Source organism: Hesperophylax consimilis, chromosome 5, assembly GCF_061612785.1.
Source record: "Hesperophylax consimilis isolate HC1 chromosome 5, BYU_Hcon_1.0, whole genome shotgun sequence".
Classification (NCBI taxonomy): Eukaryota; Metazoa; Arthropoda; class Insecta; order Trichoptera; family Limnephilidae; genus Hesperophylax; species Hesperophylax consimilis.
Window position 1 is genome coordinate 40,985,390 of NC_142840.1, and position 23,251 is coordinate 41,008,640.

The following is a 23,251-nucleotide window of genomic DNA, read 5'->3' on the forward strand; positions in this document are numbered from 1 at the left end:
ATATTTTTTCGCAAAGACGAAACATTTCACTTTTGTATCAAAATTTAACAGTTTTGCCGGTGCAGGCCTTATTGTGGTATAAAATATTAATTCAGCACATATCTGACTCTGAGTATAAGAGGAAAGTTGAACATGGGCACAATACTAGGTTCACAAAGAATGAAGGCATGCTTGTACCTAAACATAATAATAAATACGGACAGCGAACCCTTGAGTATAATGTGCCTAAAATATATAATATGCTACCTGGTAATATTAAGAAATGCGAATTTCCAAATAGAGTCAGATATTTGCTGAAAACGTGGCTACTAGGTAGAAATAATTTGTATTAGGCGATTTAATGTGTAAGTTTATTGTTATTGTATAAATTAAGGTCTAAGTTGTAATCTGTAAAAAGTTGTAATAAAAATCCTGTTTGACAAACTACTTAACTGTAGTTTAACGGGATATATATGAAATAAAAAAAAAAAAAAAAAAAAAAAAAATTAGAAAAACAGCATGAAGTAGAATTATTATACCGGGTGGGGATATACCTGAAAACTTTAACCACTGACTCTTGAGCTCATGAAGTCAAAAATAAAGATGACATATAGTCTCCAGTGACCATTATTTAATTATTATTCTCTTTATTAATCCTTAATATTTACTTTTAAACAACATGAGGAGCATCGACACATAAATATAATTTTTTTAACATTATTTAATGTGTTATGCACTGAATTAAATGTTTTCAGTGCAGAATTTCAATTCAACGTTTATAAGATGATTGGCATTCAACCTCTGGTCACTTATATTTAGATGCTGTAACATATAATATTAGAAATTTACAAAAATAAAACTATTTCAATTCCACTTGAAAAAGTTATCATAAACTAACCTAACCTAACATCCTCAAAAAATATCTATATCATGACCACTGAGTGATATAAATAGAGTTGACATTCCTTGCAAAATCAGTGAAAAATATTGTTCCTTTGCAGGAAGTAGGAAGAGGGGGTTTCGATGTCGCCCGAACACTACCGACTGCGAACAAACTCAATAAATTTAGTCGCCGGTGACCAGGCGGTTTTGATACCCTAACCCTATTTACCGATGAAAGGGTACACCATTGCTTTCCCTCTTTTTTCAGGTATGACTTGTGCGAAATCTCAGCGTGATTGATTGAAGCCCATGGTATCTGACAGGGGACAATTAACCGTTGTTTGTGGCCCATATTTCCAATGCCAATCTTAGTTCTATCTATATACCTCAATGGTTATGACAACCGTTGTAAATTCTAGTTGTAAGAGCTGTTTCAGTGTAAATTGTAAATTCTAGTTGGAAGACGTTTGAAACGCGCTGTTTCGAAAACGACAGCTTACACACGACACAGAGAAATGCTCAAAATTTAGGAGGCAACATATCCGTGGCTTCTTTTCCAAGGAATAACATCCTGTGCATCCTGTATTAACTTGTTGAAGGCCAGAACATAAAACAGTTTCAAGCCAAAAAAATTCAAAAGTGGAATCTAAACTTTTACTAGCCCAAGGAATGCAGATTTTGTTTCGAAGCATTAAGGTCAAAATCGCATCGCAAATTATTTTAAAAAGGATAATTCTACTGGTTGAGAGACAGACTTACATATGGGCATTTCGTTGCTGTTTACCTACAAAGTAGGTACTTACTTTATGAACCGATATTTTTCAACTATTTTAGCATCTAAAATCCATAAAATCTTTTGACATTTTGATTCTACTGATAAGATAAAATATAACAAGTGAGTCTTTTACGAGACTGCATTTCACCCGAAGAAAAACTCTCCATAACTCTTAGGGAAAAAAATAAACTCTGTTGATGTCCAAACCGATCGGGAAACGCACGGTGATGACACACAATGAGCGGGCCGAGATTCTCGGCGGTTGTTTGGCGGCAAACGCTCGTTTTCAGAATGCGGTGTGTGAATATCAGTATGGAGCTCCATACACCTCTCATACCCTCACAGTCACCATGTGACTCTCACACCCAGTATGAAACAACTCCAACGGGAAAATAATAATGACATAATAAATTCGACTACTATGGCATAATGAACTAGGTAGGTGACCGTACTAACAATTTCAAGAGCATCTAGAATAATGGTATGTAAAAAAACAAACATAAACTTTTTAAATGATTAAATTACAATGAACTTGGTGTGTTTCGTGTAATAATAACTGTTATCACACAATAGCAGAAATAATAACAAAAACACTGATATTTTTTTAGGAGATTGCTCGGAATGCAAAATAAAATGGAAAAAATATTTTATTAAACATCTGTAAAAAATATAACTTACAAAACATCACATTGTGATAGTGAATAATTGTTACTCATGTCTAAAAACTAAAATCCCGTTTAGCAAATTTTTAAACAGGAAAACAAAACTTTGTCTGATCACGGAATATAATTGAAATCCACCAAGAACCCCAGAAATATCAACAGAGACGAAGGGGGTAAGCTTAACAGTTCTTGGTATCCAGTACTTTACAGCTACACCAAAACTGTACATCTAAAACCACATTAATTTAACTAATTATTATACTAACGGTACAAGAGCATTGACGTGCGCAACATCGCATTACTTCTATATTCATAAATATACGCTTCACCACAATCTACGCATCTGACGATGATCACTGCAAAGCTGACTAAAACGTTAGCTACAGAAGGAGGAAGCGCAACACGGCAAATATCAGAAAAACAAAATATATACCAACTTTCCCATCTCCTCGCCATCGGCACTTCCTACAACTTAAAAACACTTCACAAATCAGAGATACCCTAGTACCACTGGGCAGTTGGAACTCTTGTGCGGTATTCACATTTTTAAACAGAATCAGATAAGACCCTATAACAGCACCCTGTTAGTTATGCAGAACTTTGTTCTTCATTTTCCGAAAAATTATATTATCAAACACGTTTTTTTATAGAAAGACAAACATTCCCGGGTTACGAATAACCTGACAATATTAGGAAATCTCCTACTACCACCACAGTAAGCGGAAAATGTTGCTTGTGTTGTGATGGAGGAATTAAACACACTACGCCTGGGTGAGACCCAAACGCGCTGCCAACTTAGCCACTGACTGGTCAAATTATTGCATGAAATCTGGTTCAATGTTCTATGAACTCAAATTGGCTTTGAATTTAAGTGCGTTTTCAAAATTGGAACTGACTGTGTGAAGAATTCAGACAATACTTACCTTTTATATAATATTTGAACAGAAAAGTATCCGATTAAAAGGAACCGATTTGTCGAGAATTCAGATTCTACAGTGATTTTTTAAAAGTCTGCGCTAATACAACAAATTTTCGGTTGTGAGTGTGTTCGTGAAGTTTTCAAAATTGGAACTGATAGATACACATGCTGAGAAATATTTTAAAAGAATCTTTGCATCAGACAATTATTTTAATTCTACATTTGAAATATAGGTAAATATGACTTGATTTTACAAGCCGCAATAAGCAAGTCAAGTTATATCCTGTGATTTACACAGGTAACAAACTAGTTAAAATGAATTGGTTAGAATTTACCTGCATAATTTGGTCCTCCTCATCGATGAGTTCTTCCTTCAGATGCCACTTGACGGGCTGCAGAAGACAGGAGCCCAGAACAGAGTGAAAGGCGAGCCCGCCCAGCACCAGAACGGCCCCCCTGAAGCCATAGGCGTCCAACAGTAACCGGACCAGCTGCGGCATTATCATTAGACCGAGGCCTGTGCCCGCCATGGACAGACCCACAGCCTGGCCGCGTCGCTTGGTGAAGTAGTGGTTTAGGGAAACGAACGATGATGCAGAGGCGAAGCCCACGCCGAACCCTGAAATGAAGTTGATAATGGATTAGCACTATGAAATGATTTTAAATCTGCTATCTACGAGTATTTCTTCTTTTTGAAGATGTCGCAAAAACAAATACAATTTTAAAAACTAGACAAAAATGCCCTTTAGATTTAAGTATTTGAAATATACTTTAATATTTTTCTAAATTGGAATATTTACAAACGTGAAAAAAGTTTAAAAAAAAACATCCATTTTTACTCCAAAATTGTTAAAAATACGAAATTTAGAGAAACACATTCCTTTTATTCAGGGAATCTGCAAGAAATCTGTCACTCTTTGGCTCTATAAAGGTGTATGTATCTTTCCATGAAATATTTTATGGCTATTACTGTATTTTTTATTTATTACTAAGTAGTAGTATTTGTTTGAATTGTATGAAATATTCAACACGTTTATGAGAATGCTGTAACTTGCTGTACTTCTAATTGGACTCCTAGGACTTGGAATTAATACTTAGGAGATAGATCTGATATAGTATACCATCACGGACTTTTCTGAAATTTTAATAAATACAACTCCGTAGTAGATTATTTTGATGAAAGTCGAAGCTTAATGCCAAATCACTATTTTGATTAATCTTTATAACGAATTGGTGTACATTATGAATACCACAAAATATGATTGAGATAAATTGAAGGTTTTCCTATCGTTTCGCTTTTTACATATCTATATTATGTAGATGTCACCTGTGACAGATTTATTTTTTTATTTAAGTAAAGTAAAAAAAATACAATATTAAGTCAAATAAAAATATAAAGTGATGTAGTTTGTTCTTAGTCCTCCTCACTAGGTATTCCTGTTCCGAGGCGGACTATAGGTTGTTGTATGTGTGTTGATCATGATTTCCTCATCTTCTAATTTGTTGGTTCCCACAAAATATAAAAAAATTTAGCAAAAAGTATTTATGTTTGTCTTCTGAAGGTTGCGTTGGGGTTACTTCATAAATTTAATGATTTCCTCATCTTCATGTTTAGTTAGCCATAATTTGATGACTTTTTTAAACTTTTCTATATCCATGGTGTTTTTAATTTCAATAGGAAGGGCATTATATAATTTTATAGTATGGAAATAGTGGTTTTTCTGGCCGAAAGATGTATTTAATTTTGGAATGTGTAGTAGATTTGAGGATTTCGTAAAAACAGCGTAAAAAACAGCTTAATCTGTTAGACAAACATGCTTTTATAAAAAAAAAAGCACTAACCGATAGACTAAGCCCACAGAAACGCGTGTCGGGGTACAGCTAGTAATAATAATAAAGACTAAAAAATTCAATCGTATTTTAATCATAATCTGTCGGTTTCAAATCAACATCAACTAGCGGAAGGTAATTAATTATGTATGGCTGTGCAAGTAAAAAACACAACAACATATGAATCAGAATGATTGATGTAAATATTGTAGTGCATTCAGAAGCCAACACTTTAAAACGTCAAAAAAACCGCAGGCACCGGAATAACAATGATTTCAACATTGGACTGTAGTGTGTTGTCAGTTGAAGGCGTGGAGTATAAACTTTATAACAAAAGCCGACCTGCAGTAATTTTTCACAAAAATTGCGCTGTATAATTTAGCAAGAATTTTTATACACGCTTGTATTCATTAACGCCGTACAAAAAAAATATGTTGATTGAGAGATCGTTGGGGTCAAACCATATAACAACAACAAAGTTAGTATTTAGATAAAGGTAGGAAGCGAACAAACAAGTCATTTTAAAATTGTTGTACAAAATAAGGTTTTCACTAAAATATATTAAAAATAATGGTATCCTCCCAATGGCAAATTGAATTCAATCAAGACCTTTCCGGTTTAAAGATCCGCTTTTATAAATGTGTTTGGACCATTTTTCGTATAAGTTTAACCATTTGCGTTATTATGTACTAAAATGGTGGTACTAGTAATAGTCATTATTTTGTCTTTAACGATTCAAAGTGATAACATTTGATAGATGTTAGTAGGTACTTAGTCCACACTCCATCAAATATATCTGAAAATGTGAAAAGTGTGCTTTATGTTGATATATGATACAAATAAACTTTGAAAAACAGGACATGCTTTCGCTTTTCCCAGAATACTTTGGAAAAGTTAATGTTAGGTTAGATCAGTTTGGGATAAGCTAGATTAGGTTATCATCATTTTGAGTAAGAGTTAGGTTATGTGAGCCATGTATATTTCAGCTAAGTTTAAAATTTAGATTAGATTTTCGATAATTTCAGAAAACCACTTTTTTTTTTTTTTTTAAGCTTTATTTAGATGTAAGCAATTTTTTTCATACATCTAGTAATAAAAACATATAAAATACAAAATAAAATAACAAATAGAATCATAAAATTAAAGGGAAAAAGAAATATACAGTATAACAAAAAGAAAAACAGCTACCCCGGTTAAGAAATAGAATTTGAGAAATACATTTAACTCCTGTATAATCTGTAGTTTATTATTCTGGGCTTCGTTACATAAGAATAGAACACTAGAACAATAATTTAAATGAGGAGTCACAATAGAATTATATGCAAAGTCTCGAGATCCAAGTTGTTTCTGATCCTTTTTAAGAAGCCAACTTTTTTAGCAATTTTCTTTGTTATGTATTCATAGTGTTTGTTAAATTTTAATTTATCATCTGATATTAAACCCAAATATTTAATACTGCTAAACCTTTCTATATTTTTGTTATCAATGGTTAGTATTGCATGATCGGTTCCACCTTGACTGTCCACAATCAGAAATTAAATTAATTAATTAAATAAAGAGTGCTAGAACGTATACACTTTATGCACGTATGTTACGATTTTGCGCCCTGGTCATGAGATCACAAGTGAAAGGTTATCAACCCTTCAAGGAAAACCAGAAGAAATTCAGTGGGTTTAATAATTCCTAAATACACAATTCCTCCATAAATACACAAACAATATTTTCACACTGTAATGATGGCAGTACGAGCTTTTTTTAAATATTGCTGGGTTATTCATATGTTTGTCTTTCTTGAAAAAAAAAATAATGTCACTGGTTAGAAATCAGACGAAATATTAAAAAAGTCTTCAATGTACAAAAACTTTATTAAAAAAATGTTTTATTTAAACAAAAAAAAAAAACATATCTGAGTACCCAACATAAATACTAAATGAGGGTATTAAGTAAAAATATACTTAATCAAAGTTTAAATACATTTTTTGGATCGAGAAATATTGAATATAATGTTACAAATTATATAAAGATTCTCTACCAAATAAAATCAAATCAAAATCAATGTGGTTTATTCACATGATACTGTAAGTGGCCAGTATATGAGCCAAGAAATGAAAGTGACTTCCCATGATTCTATTAAGTGGCAAGTATGTGAACCATGCAATGAATGTGACTTCCCGTGAAACTTTAAGTGGCCAGTATGTGAGCCATGAAATGAATGTGACATACCTCCCAGGATACTGTAAGTGGCCAGTATGGGAGCCATTAAATGAATGTGACGTACCCCCCATGATACTGTAAGTGGCCAGTATGTGAGCCATGAAATGAATGTGACATACCTCCCATGATACTGTAAGTGGCCAGTATGTGAGCCATGAAATGAATGTGACGTACCTCCCATGATACTGTAAGTGGCCAGTATGGGAGCCATTAAATGAATGTGACGTACCCCCCATGATACTGTAAGTGGCCAGTATGGGAGCCATTAAATGAATGTGACGTACCTCCCATGATACTGTAAGTGGCCAGTATGTGAGCCATGAAATGAATGTGACGTACCTCCCATGATACTGTAAGTGGCCAGTATGGGAGCCATTAAATGAATGTGACGTACCTCCCATGATACTGTAAGTGGCCAGTATGGGAGCCATTAAATGAATGTGACGTACCTCCCATGATACTGTAAGTGGCCAGTATGTGAGCCATGAAATGAATGTGACGTACCTCCCATGATACTGTAAGTGGCCAGTATGGGAGCCATTAAATGAATGTGACGTACCCCCCATGATACTGTAAGTGGCCAGTATGGGAGCCATTAAATGAATGTGACGTACCCCCCATGATACTGTAAGTGGCCAGTATGGGAGCCATTAAATGAATGTGACGTACCTTCCATGATACTGTAAGTGGCCAGTATGTGAGCCATGAAATGAATGTGACGTACCTCCCATGATACTGTAAGTGGCCAGTATGGGAGCCATTAAATGAATGTGACGTACCCCCCATGATACTGTAAGTGGCCAGTATGTGAGCCATGAAATGAATGTGACGTACCTCCCATGATACTGTAAGTGGCCAGTATGGGAGCCATTAAATGAATGTGACGTACCCCCCATGATACTGTAAGTGGCCAGTATGTGAGCCATGCTGGCGGCGGGGGCCGTGCAGAGCAGCGCAGTGGCGGAGATGAGGGAGCCGAAGATGCAAACTTTGCGGAAGGAGAAGATCTTGATGACGGGGCCCACGAAGAAGCCGGAGAAGTTGACCATGCAGTCGAGGGTGCTCATTATCACAGAGGCGCCCGTGGTGGCCACGCCTAGGTCGTGCAGGAGGTCGCCGAACAGCAGGCCGAAGGAGGGTTCCAGGGATCTCGTTGAAAACTGCAAGAGACGAAGACAAGTGTTATGATAAATATTTGATGTGGCCAATAGACATAAGTCGTGGGAAAGGGTAACTTTAGGCGACTTGCGAAAAAGTTAGATACATGGCAAAGAGATTTATCTGCTTAAAATATCAAATAACAATAAAACTTCAATACGATTGAGAAAAATAATAAAGAGGTTGAATACCAGATGTGATAAAGGAGACAAAGGTATTTTTTTCTGCCGCAGGGTAAAAAAAATGACATTCAAACAATAGTATTCACCTAAACAACAATAGTTAGTATTTCTAATTCTTCATTCCCAGCCATAGATTAATAAATTAGTTGTGGTCAGAGAAACTCTCGAGCGGTTTACAATTTAATAAAATATAAAAATAAACTATAGTAACAACAGATGATAGTAATGGTTATACGTAAAATGATCGTAAACAAATGATCGTTAGCAAAATGATCGTATACAAAATGTTTGTAATCAAATATTATCGTAGGCAAATTGATCCTATACAAAATGCTAGTAAGCCAATAATACGATCAAATGATAATTACATAGGATATTTTGCTTACGATCTTTTGCTTCCAATCATTTGGTTACTTTTTTTTTTGTTTATTTAGGAAAACCAACAGATTTTTTACATTCTTAAATAATCAACTTATAAAAAATACAAATAATATCTAATGATAGGTTTTCACTTAAAAATTTAATTATAATAACAAACTAAGGGTCCAGTACCCGTGGGCAAAAAATATTTACAGAAAATACTAAATAAAGTAAAAATAACATCGGATATAAGAACATAAGTAAATTACAATATATCAATTTTATCCTCACACAACACCAATAATCACCAATATATGTATATACCTCAAAGGTTCTAATATCTTTGATATACCTACAACCAAACTGAACAGATGTTTATAAAATGAATCACTTGTAACTGGACAGGGTTCATATCGACAACATGATAACTTGCAGTATGTTATTAATTATTATTTAATAATAGCTAAGGTATCTTTTTTAAATGTTCCTAAACTACACGAAAATATGTCAATATAATTAAAATTCTTATTGTATAGGGTACAAGCTCTGAATATAAAAGCGTTTTATCTGAGATTAGTAGAACATTTTTGAAGATGAAAAAGTGATTTATCTCTAGTTCTAAAGCTCGGGACTCTAAAATTAATCTCAGACAAAAGGGGCGAACAATCAATAAGGCCATTGATAATTGTAATATTATATCTGCGGATTCTCTTCTAGTTTTTAATGGCTTTAGTCCATAATATTCCATCGAGCTGTTAATCCCGTGGTTACCAATATTCATCTTAAAATTTAAATGATTGACAATTTTTTTTTGGATGGCTTCAATGCGCTTTACATAAATATTATATTGAGGATTCCATATGGGAGAAGCAAATTCAAGATGACTGCGAACATAAGAAAAATACAATATTTGAAGTGTTTGAATATTATTGAATTCTTTTCCAATACGGAATAAGAATCCTAACATTCTAAGGGCTTTCTTCACAATCATATCAACATGCGCCTCGAATGTAAGTTTACTGTCAAGCAGAACACCTTTTTTTTTATTTTTTATTTTTTTATTTAGTTACTTTTTAAAATAATTAAGTACATTTTTGTATGGCACATGAAATAAAATATATATATAAAATTAAAACAGATCATTGAAGTCCTCCTCACTAGGAGATCCTGTGCTGAGGGGGACTATATATGTTAGTATACGTTTTCAGCAACTAAGATGATGTTTTAAATATATTAGTTAGTTCTTCTTCCGATATTTCCTTAAGCCAAAATTTGATGTCCTTAATGTAGTTATTTTTCGTTTTCCTTTGTTTGATGTTGAGAGGGAGTTTATTATATAATTTAATTGCTAAAAATTCAGAGTTTCTTTGTCCAAAGGTAGAATTACATTTAGGAATATTTAGCATGTCTGTTTGCTTGGCTCTCGTTTTATGATCGTGAGAGGGGTTTGCCTCTGGTTTATTTTTTAAGTGATAAACTAGAATATTTTTAGCATAGATTTTTTGTAAACTTGGAACATCAAACAGATTAAAAATATCAGTAGTTGGCGTCCTTACGGGGAGCTTTAATATGGTCTTTATGATCCAATTTTGAGTTTTCTTTAGTAGTTTAATATGGTTTGATGATGCTGAGCCCCATCCTATTATTCCATATTCCAGTAGAGAGTGGCATAGCGCATAATATACTTTCTTTAGATCTGTAGTTGACAAGATATTTCGTAATTTTTTGAAGAAATATATGAGTTTTGTTAGCTTTTTTGAGGTTCCTTCGATGTGTGCATCCCAATGAAGTTTGTCGTCAATTACGATCCCAAGATATTTGATTGTTTTAGTTTGGACTATATGCGGGCAAGAACATTGCGTGACCTAGGTCACGAATTTGTGTAACCTTTTTAAGTACTTTACTGGCTATGTGGTAGTTATGTTCAAAACGCCGGTTTACAACGCCCTAATAATAAACAAGCAATAAACTTCATTGTTGATTGTTTATATTGTTTAAATAGGAATTAGATCAGAAACACCACTTTGTGGAATTTCCAATATTATTGAATTATGGTAGTACCTATCCAACGTAAGCATGCTCAATTGTTGTGTTATGAACATCGTATCATGCTTTTATTTCGACCTTTTTCAGCCAGTTTTCTGCATAATATTATTATGCGTCATCCCAAGAATAAGATGGATGTGAATCAAGTCAAATTTCTGATGAAGGTAGTTATTAATTTTTTTTATATATTAGGTGCCTACCTATGACGGAAGATAAAAATTAATTACTTTGTGTGAACATTATAAGGGGCGTCCCAGTGCCAGAATGATTTAATTAACGCTGTTAAAACCTAATCCGTACCTCAAGGCGATGCACTACGTCGTGTAATATTTTAAATTCAGCTGCTATCAATAACAACCCTTACGTAGATGGCGATAAGGTTTAAATTCCCGCTTAACACCATCCGCCTGTTTTGATTTATGCAAGAAAAAAACATGGCAAAAAAGTGCCTTTTATTTTATTTTGTGGATGTTCAGGCATAAATATTAAAATTTTTTTCGATCATTTTATAAATAACTTAACTAGCCACATTATACAATGAAATCATAACTGAAAATGTGTTCGTAAGTAGAAGATTTTGAACTTTAAAGCAGTTTTCATAGGCCTTTACATTATTTTTTTCTGGGCTTATAAAAAGACTTATCTAAAAAATACTCGATTATTTCAAAGGCCAAAATGTATTCTACTCGCATTATTTAATTAAAGCATCTGAAACGCCTAAACACATGATTTTGCATTACTACGTATGGCATCGCCTTAAACCTAACGTAACTTAATCTAACCTAATAATAATAATAATATGATTGGATTATTTGTACACGGCCGATTTCGTAATGTAATCTAATCGAACCTAACGTAATGTTAAATAATAAACTAACCTAACTCATACCTTTCGAAATTATCCTAACCTACTTAGCCCATCCTAATCTAAAGTTTTTAATATTTACCGGGTGATACGTAATAACAAACTAATAAGCAATTTAAAGCGCACATAAGGGTACGTATACATTTGCGAACCGTACCACGAATTACGGGAAAGGAACGAATCAACTGCAAGCGGCGTTTCGCGCTATGTACGTAGCATAAGATACCTACTACTAAACGCCGATATTATAGCCCTGTTATCAGTCAGTACGTATCCTCGCCATGTACCTACAACATTTCTAGCTCAAATTTAAGCGGGCTAGATCAGCCGCTCGAGCCTTGCTAAACCGCAGAATAGTTCCTTTTATAGATGCCGAGGCGCTAGCAGTCAAAAAGCTTATTTTCATAAAATAATTCAATTTACGAAATCTATGAACGCGTAGATTATAATATACTTTACCCTTAAATCAATACATTTCAATTATTATTATTTTCTTCCATGAAAACCAATTCAAATTGAGAAATTTCCAAGAAAATTCGAGCGGGTTTAATTTCAATTTGAATAAAGAACCCCGCGTTTCGGGTAATTCCCGGTAATGCCTTCGTAATGGGAAATAAATAAGGTTTTGTGCAGAGAGAAGTTTCTTGAAATTCGACGAAGACGATGGAAATAATATTGAGGTAGGTATTACGTAAGGGTATCTTGTAATCAGGTCTTCGGAGTGTTGGGAGTCTTAAAACGTCATGTAAAGAATCAGAATAACAGAAGAATGGACGTGTGTGAGACGATATATGCATGTGAATGAAACAAAAAGAGTGTGCCGAGACAGGTTGTGTGATGGCATGTCCTCTCTGCATCCTCCAGAATTATGCAAAAAACTTAGATGAATTGTTGAAGATACGTTACTGAGACAACTCGGGCGGTTTCGTAGTATGGTTTGAAAGGGAGATATGTAAATACGAATGTTAGAGAGAGCCCGCTAATATTAAACTCGGGCGGTTTCACTTAAGGCTCCGCAGGAAGCGTTCAAAGATAGTTTGAAAGGGAGATATTTAAATACGAATGTTAGAGAGAGAGAGAGAGAGCTAATATTAAAAAAACGATAATAATTAAGAAGGGGGAGTTTCATGTTCAATTACCGTTTCGGCATTACATATACATAATATAACTTCATTTTTTTTTGTTTTTATACATTGCAGAATTGTGAATCTTTGGCTGTCCAACTAGGAAGGTTTCCAGTTTCAGGACAATCAAATTGATACGTTTAATTCATGAAGTAGGTAATGTAACACAAATACATACTTAACAAAAATTCAATCATAGGAGATATTACTTTTTACATAACATTGTGGAAATTACTTTTATGTTTACAATATAAGAGTTAGGTAAGCATCTTAATTTTTTTCGTTGTTTCTAAGATGTGTAATGTGTAATAATATATGTGTAAGAATTATTATTTTAAATAGTGCATATTATTTGAGTTTGGTATTAAGTGTGGTAAGAATTTGTTTAGGAACTTAAAACTTAAAGTGTCAAAGAGAAATATACGTTACAAATCGGTAGAAATTGGTAATACGGTGGCAATACCGAGTTCAAAGGACATACTTTAGCGGGCTGTTCATGTGGCTATTTCATTCGTACACGCGTTTTCTTTGAATCGCTATCCTTTTCATCAGTGGTGCTACATTTTTGTTCGATTTGTACGAATACGTATACATGCTTTGGGCACTTGAACACAAACTTTCCGGGTTGTTTTTATCTTCGTGTGTATAATTCATATTATGAGGTTTTCCAGTCAATAGCTAACGAATAATGTCGGATCGTCGTATGTTTTCATAGCAAGAACAGAAGCGGGATACAGATTATTAAAACAACTCATGTGTGTAATCTGAGATCAATTAGACACATCCAATTGCTGAAGCCATTATATTCCGATTATGATGATAAACATTTTGCCACAGCAGAAGCTTGCTATTGTGTAAGTTAATAAATTATTGATCAAACAGCGCGAACTGCTGAACACATAACATGTTTTCACCAAATTCCAATAAAAAAATATTTTGGACATCATATACGTAAAAATTAATAATAATAACACATCATTTGTGATGATATTATTCTATTGATAAAGGCATTTTTTTAATAATACATGAAAAACTTATTTGGAGCCGTCTTTCATCATTCTCATCTAAAAATACTTTTCGGGAATGGGAGGGAGGCTTTTGGAGGCTTTGAACAAGCCCTTTGAGGCTTTTTAGCTGACGGGTACCTAATTTACTTGATTAGATATATTATTGTAAATTGCTTATCAACCCACTTGTTATTGAAGACAATGAAATACTTGTACAAATCACAACACTTGAACACGGAGTACGTGCTATATTTGCTAGGATTGCCGGACATCGAAAACGGTAAGCCGGGATTTTACAGGTAAAAAAAACACATTTTAAATGACCTTAACTCTTGACAGGCCAAGATGCCAAACAAAACGTCTGTAACCAAGTGGGTCTTTCGACAACCCCATGCATTTTTCTGTCTTATTGGATTTTAAACTCGAAATCTAGAAATCACAAATATTCAGTCAATTTTTAATGGTAACTTATGTATTTGCGCAGAAATACGTAAAATACTAAAATGATATGTCAAGTATTTAAGCTAATTCATAAGGAGGTTGGTAATTTTGTGTGCTACCTACTCCCCCACTTGGCTGCGGGATGGTTAAAACAGCTGATTTTAACCCCCAAGCGACCTTTTTTAGAATTTTGTAAAGCTTTACATATTAATTTTCACATATTCGGATACTGGTTCAGTCTGTATCGGGAATCGGGATTACAATTCTAAATTCCGGAGGACTGCCAACCCTGGAAAAACCCAGGGTTGTAAGTCGTCCGGCACCACCTAGGTACCTATTACGATTATTATAAAACTAGAGATGTAATACAATCATTCTCTTTACATGGTTTTGGTTATTGATACCATTTTTACGTACTACTATTTTGCAAGTAATGTGCAATGGTATGACAACACATCTTCTATCAAGAATTAATCAGGTTGAGTATTTGATATTCATCAATTCGTTCGAATCTAATCTAATTGATTTTGCAATTATCACTCCCGGAAATACCTATCACACAATATCTTTGATTGCGATAAAAATTTTAATGTGCAAAAAAAATTGCCATGTTAATTATTCAATAAATAGGTCATTTGTATTAAGACTTTTATACATTAATTAGGACATTTATTTTAAGTGCCAGATGGTTCCAGATTGAACTATTTCAATTACCATTAAAATAACGTTCAAGAGAACTAATGGTAATTTGCGTCGGAACAAACATGCTGTTCAACATTCATCATGTGAAGTTTGTCACATGATAACCTGTTACCATAACAACAAAACTTAATACTACTGGCCAAATACGTCAGGTCATAAACCTCTTCTCATCTCCATTTTACAACTCGCCACTTACCAGTGGCGTAAAGTGGTATTTGTTTTATTGTTCGATTCTCACAAAAGGACAGATATAAATAAAAATGGGTTTCATGACAAAACAGAAGATTGAAGAAAAGTGAAGAAAGAGAACCAACATAACAAAGAAACCTAACATAACCTCACATTATTCGATCATGATCTGTTTTATCCAGTTGACAAAACAGGAGATTGAAGAAAAGTGAAGAAAGAGAACGAACATAACAAAGAAACCTAACATAACCTCACATTATTCGATCATGATCTGTTTTATCCAGTTGACAACACAGGAGATTGAAGAAAAGTGAAGAAAGAGAACAAACATAACAAAGAAACCTAACATAACCTCACATTATTCGATCATGATCTGTTTAATCCAGTTGACAAAACAGGAGATTGAAGAAAAGTGAAGAAAGAGAACGAAAATAACGAAGAAACCTAACATAACCTCACATTATTCCATCATGATCTGTTTAATCCAGTTGACAAAACAGGAGATTGAAGAAAAGTGAAGAAAGAGAACGAAAATAACAAAGAAACCTAACATAACCTCACATTATTCCATCATGATCTGTTTTATTCAGTCACCATAAAGGGCTATAAGTACTTATATATTTTATAAATAAATATTTCTACAGTAGTAAATACTCAATACCAGTTGTCCCACAGAAACTCCACCACGGCCTCCGAGGTCGAGGGGTAAGGTTCTCGGCTACCAACCCTAAGGTCGGGGGTGCGCAAGTAAATTATATTTGATTATTTTGTGTTATTTCATAATTTACTTATTTAAAATAATATACAGTATATTTGCGGTGCATTCCAGAGTGGACGATACATCCAGTATCGCCCTGGTGTAAGACCACTATTCAGAATTGAAACGTTGCTTGAAATGGCATTGGCCGTGTTTGGTAACCAGATCCGAATAGCCAGGTCCCTCGTCCCCTCACCATTACCTTCTGTCTTTGTTGGGGGATGCCATAGTCTCACTGGCTCCAGACGGTTGGGAGCAGTTAGGACTCTTGTGCGGTTTCACGTGACTTGACCCGACTGTAGTGATTTTATCTGAATAACCAGGAACTTGCCAGCTATCTTATTCCCCTCCCCACTTTTTTAGAAATTCAAAAGCCTAAAATTTTCTTGGCATATTTTTGCTGGGTCAATTGTCACCAATAGTCGCCATTTTAGCGAAGACAAGTTTTCATTGACTAGAAAAAATCAGTGTGCTAATTTAGAAACAATGAAAACAAATATTTTTAGCTGTTTCAATATTTTTAATACAAAATAAAGTAGTTTTTTTACAAGGAAAATTGAACAAATTCACTCTACTCCACTGCCATTATATGTATGTACCTACCCATGTATGTTTGTATACCTTTAGCCATCCTCACATCTGTCCATAATTAATTAGTTACTTATCTAAGAAACTAGTATTTTACGTGTTTTTCACTCGTTTGAATGTAGGTAAATATTGTCAATGAACACGACATTCCATTTTTATATGAACAGCGCTGGCGCTAGCATAAAAAATAAGTGAAAAAGTAATGTTATATTATCATGTAGACATAAAAATAACGAACACTTTTATGTTGTTTTAATAATATGGTCTAAATATATTAAAATCTCATGCAGAATGTTTCTTTCTTCGTGTAAATATACCACACAAGTTAATCCCAAACTGTCCTGCGTCCATGGGAGTCCTAATAATATAAATATATCGTCTACTTAGGAGAAATTATCAAGAGCGAGGAGGGAGAATATGGGGAATAGGAATGTTCGGAAGTTCCTGGCAAATTCATATCTGGTTACTAAATATATTTATAGACATTTCGATGAACGTTTAAATATTTCTAAATGGCTGTCTTTACACGACTGGCCCGTGAAAAATCACGAATACTGAATATACTTATAAAGATTAACCCCGTGAAATTAAAATGAAAGAAACACATTTAAAATATAAAATTAAAACCCATAAGGGGTCAAGGGGAAATAACATGGATGTAGTCAAACGTGAAGGTGGCCTTGTGGAAAATGTTTTAAATAGGTCACATGAATTCAACGAATATTGGTTGTTTATTTAAGGGTTGTTATATTAACGAACAGCGGTAAATATTACCAATTTTCTATGTATGTATACTAAGTAAATATTTATTTAGAAGCTCCTAAAAATTATTCGTATTTCTATTAAAAACCAAACTGCGGGCCTTTAACAAATGAATCGGCGGGTCTCCTATCAAACTGTCGGTAAACCACGAATATGTCATGGAGGTGTCGGAACACGTGTTCATAAAAATTGTGATATTTTCGCATTTCGTCATTATATTTATTAGGATAAGCGCAGCTGCGTTAACACGTGCTCAGATATATTCTAAATGTACTGATAGTTTGTTAGGACATGGCGTGCGATCACATTTTTAATGGTATTTAAAAAATAAACAGCCAAACTGATTTTTCTCCTTGTGTAGTCTAGTGTGTCTCTAATGTAGGTATATTAGGCAAATATTTGTTTAGGAGTACCTAATGTAGGTACACTAATATTTATTTAGAAGTACCTAATATAGGTATTAAATTATACTTATATTTATTTAGAAGTACCTACATTAGTAGATATACTAATGATGTGATTTGAGATTTTCACGGCCATAAGTATTTTAGTTATTTATTTTTGGGGTATTATGCCATGTTGAGTACCTAATGTAGGTATACTAGGCAACACACAAACTGGAGAGCATCGATCCGTTTTGTACTTTGCCACTGTGCCACCATGTGGATCAAGGACATGAGCATCGTCGCGGTCGTCGCGATTAGTGCTTGTCACTAAACTTTTGGAGAGTCCTTGAGATTCCGGTTCTACAAGGATAAGGAATTATTCTTGACCAAAAATCCTTTCGTTTCTATCAATTTTACAATGATTTTTTCGTGTGGAGAATTTTGTTCTCCTCATTTTAGGAATATATTTCGAGCAAGTATCTATTTCTTGAATACTTTGATTGCGTGGTAATTGTGGTGTCTTCGTTCAAAGGTTATGTTGTTTACAGAGCCGGGGTTAGAATACTTAGTTAGCGCCCGTTACAGAAAGGTTCAACAACTCTGTGAATCTGATACCTATTTTTTCACATTTGATCACTTAGCTTAGCTTAGTTAGCGCCCGTTACAGAAAGGTTCAACAACTCTGTGAATCTAATACTTATTTTTTCACATTTGATCACTTAGCTTAGCTTAGTTAGCGCCCGTTACAGAAAGGTTCAACAACTCTGTGAATCTGATACCTATTTTTTCACATTTGATCACTTAACTTAGCTTAGTTAGCGCCCGTTACAGAAAGGTTCAACAACTCTGTAAATCTAATACTTATTTTTTCACATTTGATCACTTAGCTTAGCTTAGTTAGCGCCCGTTACAGAAAGGTTCAACAACTCTGTGAATCTAATACTTATTTTTTCACATTTGATCACTTAGCTTAGCTTAGTTAGCGCCCGTTACAGAAAGGTTCAACAACTCTGTGAATCTAATACTTATTTTTTCACATTTGATCACTTAGCTTAGCTTAGTTAGCGCCCGTTACAGAAAGGTTCAACAACTCTGTGAATCTAATACTTATTTTTTCACATTTGATCACATAACTTAGCTTAGTTAGCGCCCGTTACAGAAAGGTTCAACAACTCTGTGAATCTAATACTTATTTTTTCACATTTGATCACTTAGCTTAGCTTAGTTAGCGCCCGTTACAGAAAGGTTCAACAACTCTGTGAATCTAATACCTATTTTTTCACATTTGATTCATCACTAATTTACAAATTACACTCTTTAATATCACTCTTGGAAGCTATTTTCGTTAGGTAATATAATCGAGAAGGTTACAAATGGCTCAAGTTTTGATGATTTGAAACTGTTATTTCCAAATATTTGGATTACGAACATGTGTTATTTACAAGTGTGTATATTAATTATTGGACCATTTCTAAATTATTTACAAACTACTTTTTTTAAACGTGGGGAACCTTCTACCGTTCGCATGCATAATATCTTATATGTATACTTCTTCAAAGCAATAATAAACATACATGTTCATTGTTACGTAATTAATAATTAATTACGTTATGGAATAATCCCATTCATTTCAATGGAGGCAATCCGTAAAGTTGACATTCACGCGACAGTTTTTTTTATTTTATTTTATTTTTATTGATTTATTGTGAAAAACAGTATAATCCATTTACATTTCACAAATAACAGTTTATAATAAGTAAGTACATACACTTATTTGCATGGGTAAGTACATCAATACTATCTGATTAACCAGATTTGTTAAATAGTATGCTTATTGCCGTCTTAAATTCTCTTTGGTTCAAATTGAAAATGTCAATCACAGAAGAAATGTGATTTAACAAAGTAGTTATTCTCCCCAAAGGCATGATCATTGGTAGGTTGGTCCTGCCCCTTGGAAAAATAAATAATCTGTGCTGTCTAGCTCTGATGAAATTATCAGGGACATAAAAAGAAATTCGTTCCAGAATATCTGGATTGCAAATGTGCCCATTTAGCAGCTTGTGCGCCACTAACACCAGTTGAGCAACGTCTCGTGACTTCGATCAATTTGTTGACAAGAATAAAGACAGGACTGTCAGGTAAGTCAGAGATAAGCCCAATATGACAAGAAAAATCAACTTAATTGTTACGTTAAAACTTGCAAAGATACCGTCCCACTTGAGTTATGGTCAAAGTTCAATGTTTTCGAAGACAGGTTGTGATTACTCTATTTTTTTTAAAATAAATTAATTAGACAACGATACATATACAACACGGCTTGATTTTTGAATTTTAACTACAGTTTTGACATGCTGCTGCATCCGTTGCACACTGCAAGGTAATCCGAAACATTGACGAAGGAAATTCAACCAAAATCTTGGTTTTTGGTTTTGGTTCAACAAAGATCTATTCACGAGTATATTCATAACACCAAATTAATAGGTTGAGCAGTTTATTTGGTAGATGATTTTAACCATTATTGAAGCAAAATATTCTTTTTTTTCATTTCCCGTGTCCACAAACGACATATTTTTAGAGATGTGGCTAATAAATGTAATGGAAATGCATAATTAGTCGCCTCTCTTATAATTATATCTTACCTTAATTTCAGAACATACTACTTTGGAAAACGGTTATGGAACGTCACCAAAACAAAAATACATAGCCAACCCATCAACAAACAACCATCCACGCATGCGCACACCTATCACTCCTTCCTCTTCCACACAACGCGGTAAATTTGGTTTATATTCTTATTGATTATATTATTAGTGATTTTTTGGAAAATAAACCAGTTGTTAGCATTTTTATAACCGTCATGTAGTATTACACCGCTTTTACTTTTCCATAGCTGTAAATCTATTTATAGTATAGGATCCCTTAAAGAACGACCGTCACCGAGATGTTTATTTGATGAAACGTATTTTATATTTAATTTAACATGTCAATAAATATATTGCATATCGGTTGCCTAGAAAATTTTAGTCCAGGGTATGATTAATTAATAATTTAAAAAAATAAAAATTTTAAACATTGCACCGGTTTGATTATTATAAAAATTCTATACCAATCGAAAGTATGAAACCCATAGAATATGCAAACGTTAGGTTGCCTACTCTTTTCCGGTCACAACTCTCAGGTTGCCATGTATAAACAGGTAAATCGAAAAAGCATTTTGCAGCGGTCTGATTATTGAATAAAAATTATATGAAATTAAAGATTATTTCATTATGAACACGATGGTATAAGATTGCCTGCTAAAAATCAGTCCCGAATTCCGGTTGTCGAATTTTGAAAACTAAAACTTTTTGAAAACTAGCCCGGAATTCTCGTGTGCGACTGAGAGGTCCCAACCAATCATCCCATGCGATAGAAGAGGACAAAGCATAGCAGCTGTCCGTCCATTAAAACAAAGAGAGTGCGCATGCTATTTGTTCTTGAAAATGAAAAGGATAGCGATAGACTCGTGCACTCTGTGCACTCTAGACTAGATGGTACCTTGCACGAGTCTATCGCTATCCTTTTCATTTTCAAGAACAAATATTGTTTATTAATTTCATATAATTTTTATTCAATAATCAGACCGCTGCAAAATGCTTTTTCGATTTACCTGTTTATACATGGCAACCTGAGAGTTGTGACCGGAAAAGAGTAGGCAACCTAACGTTTTCATATTCTATGGGTTTCATACTTTCGATTGGTATAGAATTTTTATAATAATCAAACCGGTGCAATGTTTAAATTTTTTTTTAATTATTAATTAATCATACCCTGGACTAAAATATGCTAGGCAACCGATATGCAATATATTTATTGACATATTAAATTAAATATAAAATACGTTTCATCAAATAAACATCTCGGTGACGGTCGTTCTTTAAGGGATCTTAGACTATTAAGGCATATCAAACTTCACCACAAATAAATACTACAACCTGTGGAACATATGCCCGTTTTGGGCTAAACATCACAGACATTCGAGTATAACTGTTAAATATACTTTTGGTACTCAGTACCCGATGTAGAGTGGCTATGAAGGCTAGTACATCTGTTTAAATGATGTCATCTTCCCTCACGTGATGGTTGATAATTCTGCAAATGGACTAAATGATTGGTAAACGCTGAATCGTTTAACTGCGGTATATAAAGAGATGTTAATGATTCTGCGAGAAGCACGTATACGAATTTGTGATCATGAAATAATCATCCTTTTACCACCCCAGGGGTGGACTGGCTACCAAATTAACCGAGTATGAAAATTATATTTTTGTTTCCATTTGAGGATCTCTTAACATCTAAAAATCGGGTAGAAATTAAGAGTTATTCTTCGAAATTGAGTTCAATTCGCAAACCATTACAAAAAGTTCGATTTTTTAGCAGTGCATCCAGCAAGTCGCAACTTATACCAAAGAAACATTAGTTTCTCCAAAACAGACCACAAACAAAATTTAAATCTGAAATTCACTTCTTGGCAAGATGAGAAAAATTGTTGGAGTTTATTACTTACACCATAAAGTAAATAATTGCCTCGTATAAATGTACCCATGAGTCACGAGCATTACTTTTAGGTAAGTGTCATAATTTTAATAAATCTTCAGTTATATCTTTCAAATAACAACCACTGTTGCTCCACCCACGTGGAATTTAAATTATGTGAAAAATTTTATATAGGATACAAAATATTTATTCATGTAAATAAATGTATTTTTAATTCAGTTTCGGAATGAAAAACAACATCAAATAACTCTCGTACATATTTCCGCGACTCATCGTCTAGAGTCATACAACTCCCTCCTCTCATTTGGCGCACTTACCCAACTATAAATGTTGTTGTAAATGTATGTGATTTTGATATTTCGCTAACCTATTCTTTAATCGTGGCCCAGTGAACTTTGAACAAGGTCAGTCCGTCCCTGATTAACGTAACCGCCCACTCAATGATGCAAATTCAACAAGTCTGCGGACGCTAGCCAATCGTCGAATTGATAATAATATGACAATCACGCTGGTGCCTAATTCAATTTACAGATTCATTTCTCGTATTGAAAGTGGGTGCTCCGATGCTCCCAGGAAAAGCTGGGATAAATGGGATGATGGAGAGACTGTGTGAGGAATTACTGGGTAACTATTGACAAAGGCCATCGAATTTTCAATTAGGGAGGCGGGTTTAGGTACCGCCGCCCAAGTTTAAAATTCGTTAATACCATAGACATATGAATTCATATGTCTGTGGTTAATACCATTTATTTGAAAGTGTTTCGCTAGGTTTGGTGATTTAGCAGGGGTGCCCGAGTTCATCGGGTGTGGCGGGCCAGATCGGGAGATGCTGGTTTGGGGAGACCCTTTAACCTCTCTCTACCCATTGCCTTGCGCCGCAGTGGGAG

General features: G+C 34.1%; 1 protein-coding gene across 4 annotated transcripts in view; it reads right to left on the reverse strand.

Annotated features, from left to right (window-relative positions):
- The window catches only part of LOC149423948 (monocarboxylate transporter 1), a 127,130-nt gene that overhangs the window by 13,793 nt on the left and 90,086 nt on the right, over positions 1-23,251 (reverse strand). For 3 of the 4 annotated variants that reach the window (XM_089631871.1, XM_089631870.1, XM_089631869.1), the window contains 2 exons: positions 8,151-8,421; positions 3,553-3,836 (listed from right to left, as the gene is read on the reverse strand). In XM_089631871.1, coding sequence (XP_089487997.1) covers positions 3,553-3,836; positions 8,151-8,421 — 555 coding nt within the window. Of the gene's footprint in view, positions 1-3,552; positions 3,837-8,150; positions 8,422-19,099; positions 19,172-23,251 lie in introns of those variants that run through there. The other variant, XM_089631872.1, reaches the window with a different exon arrangement.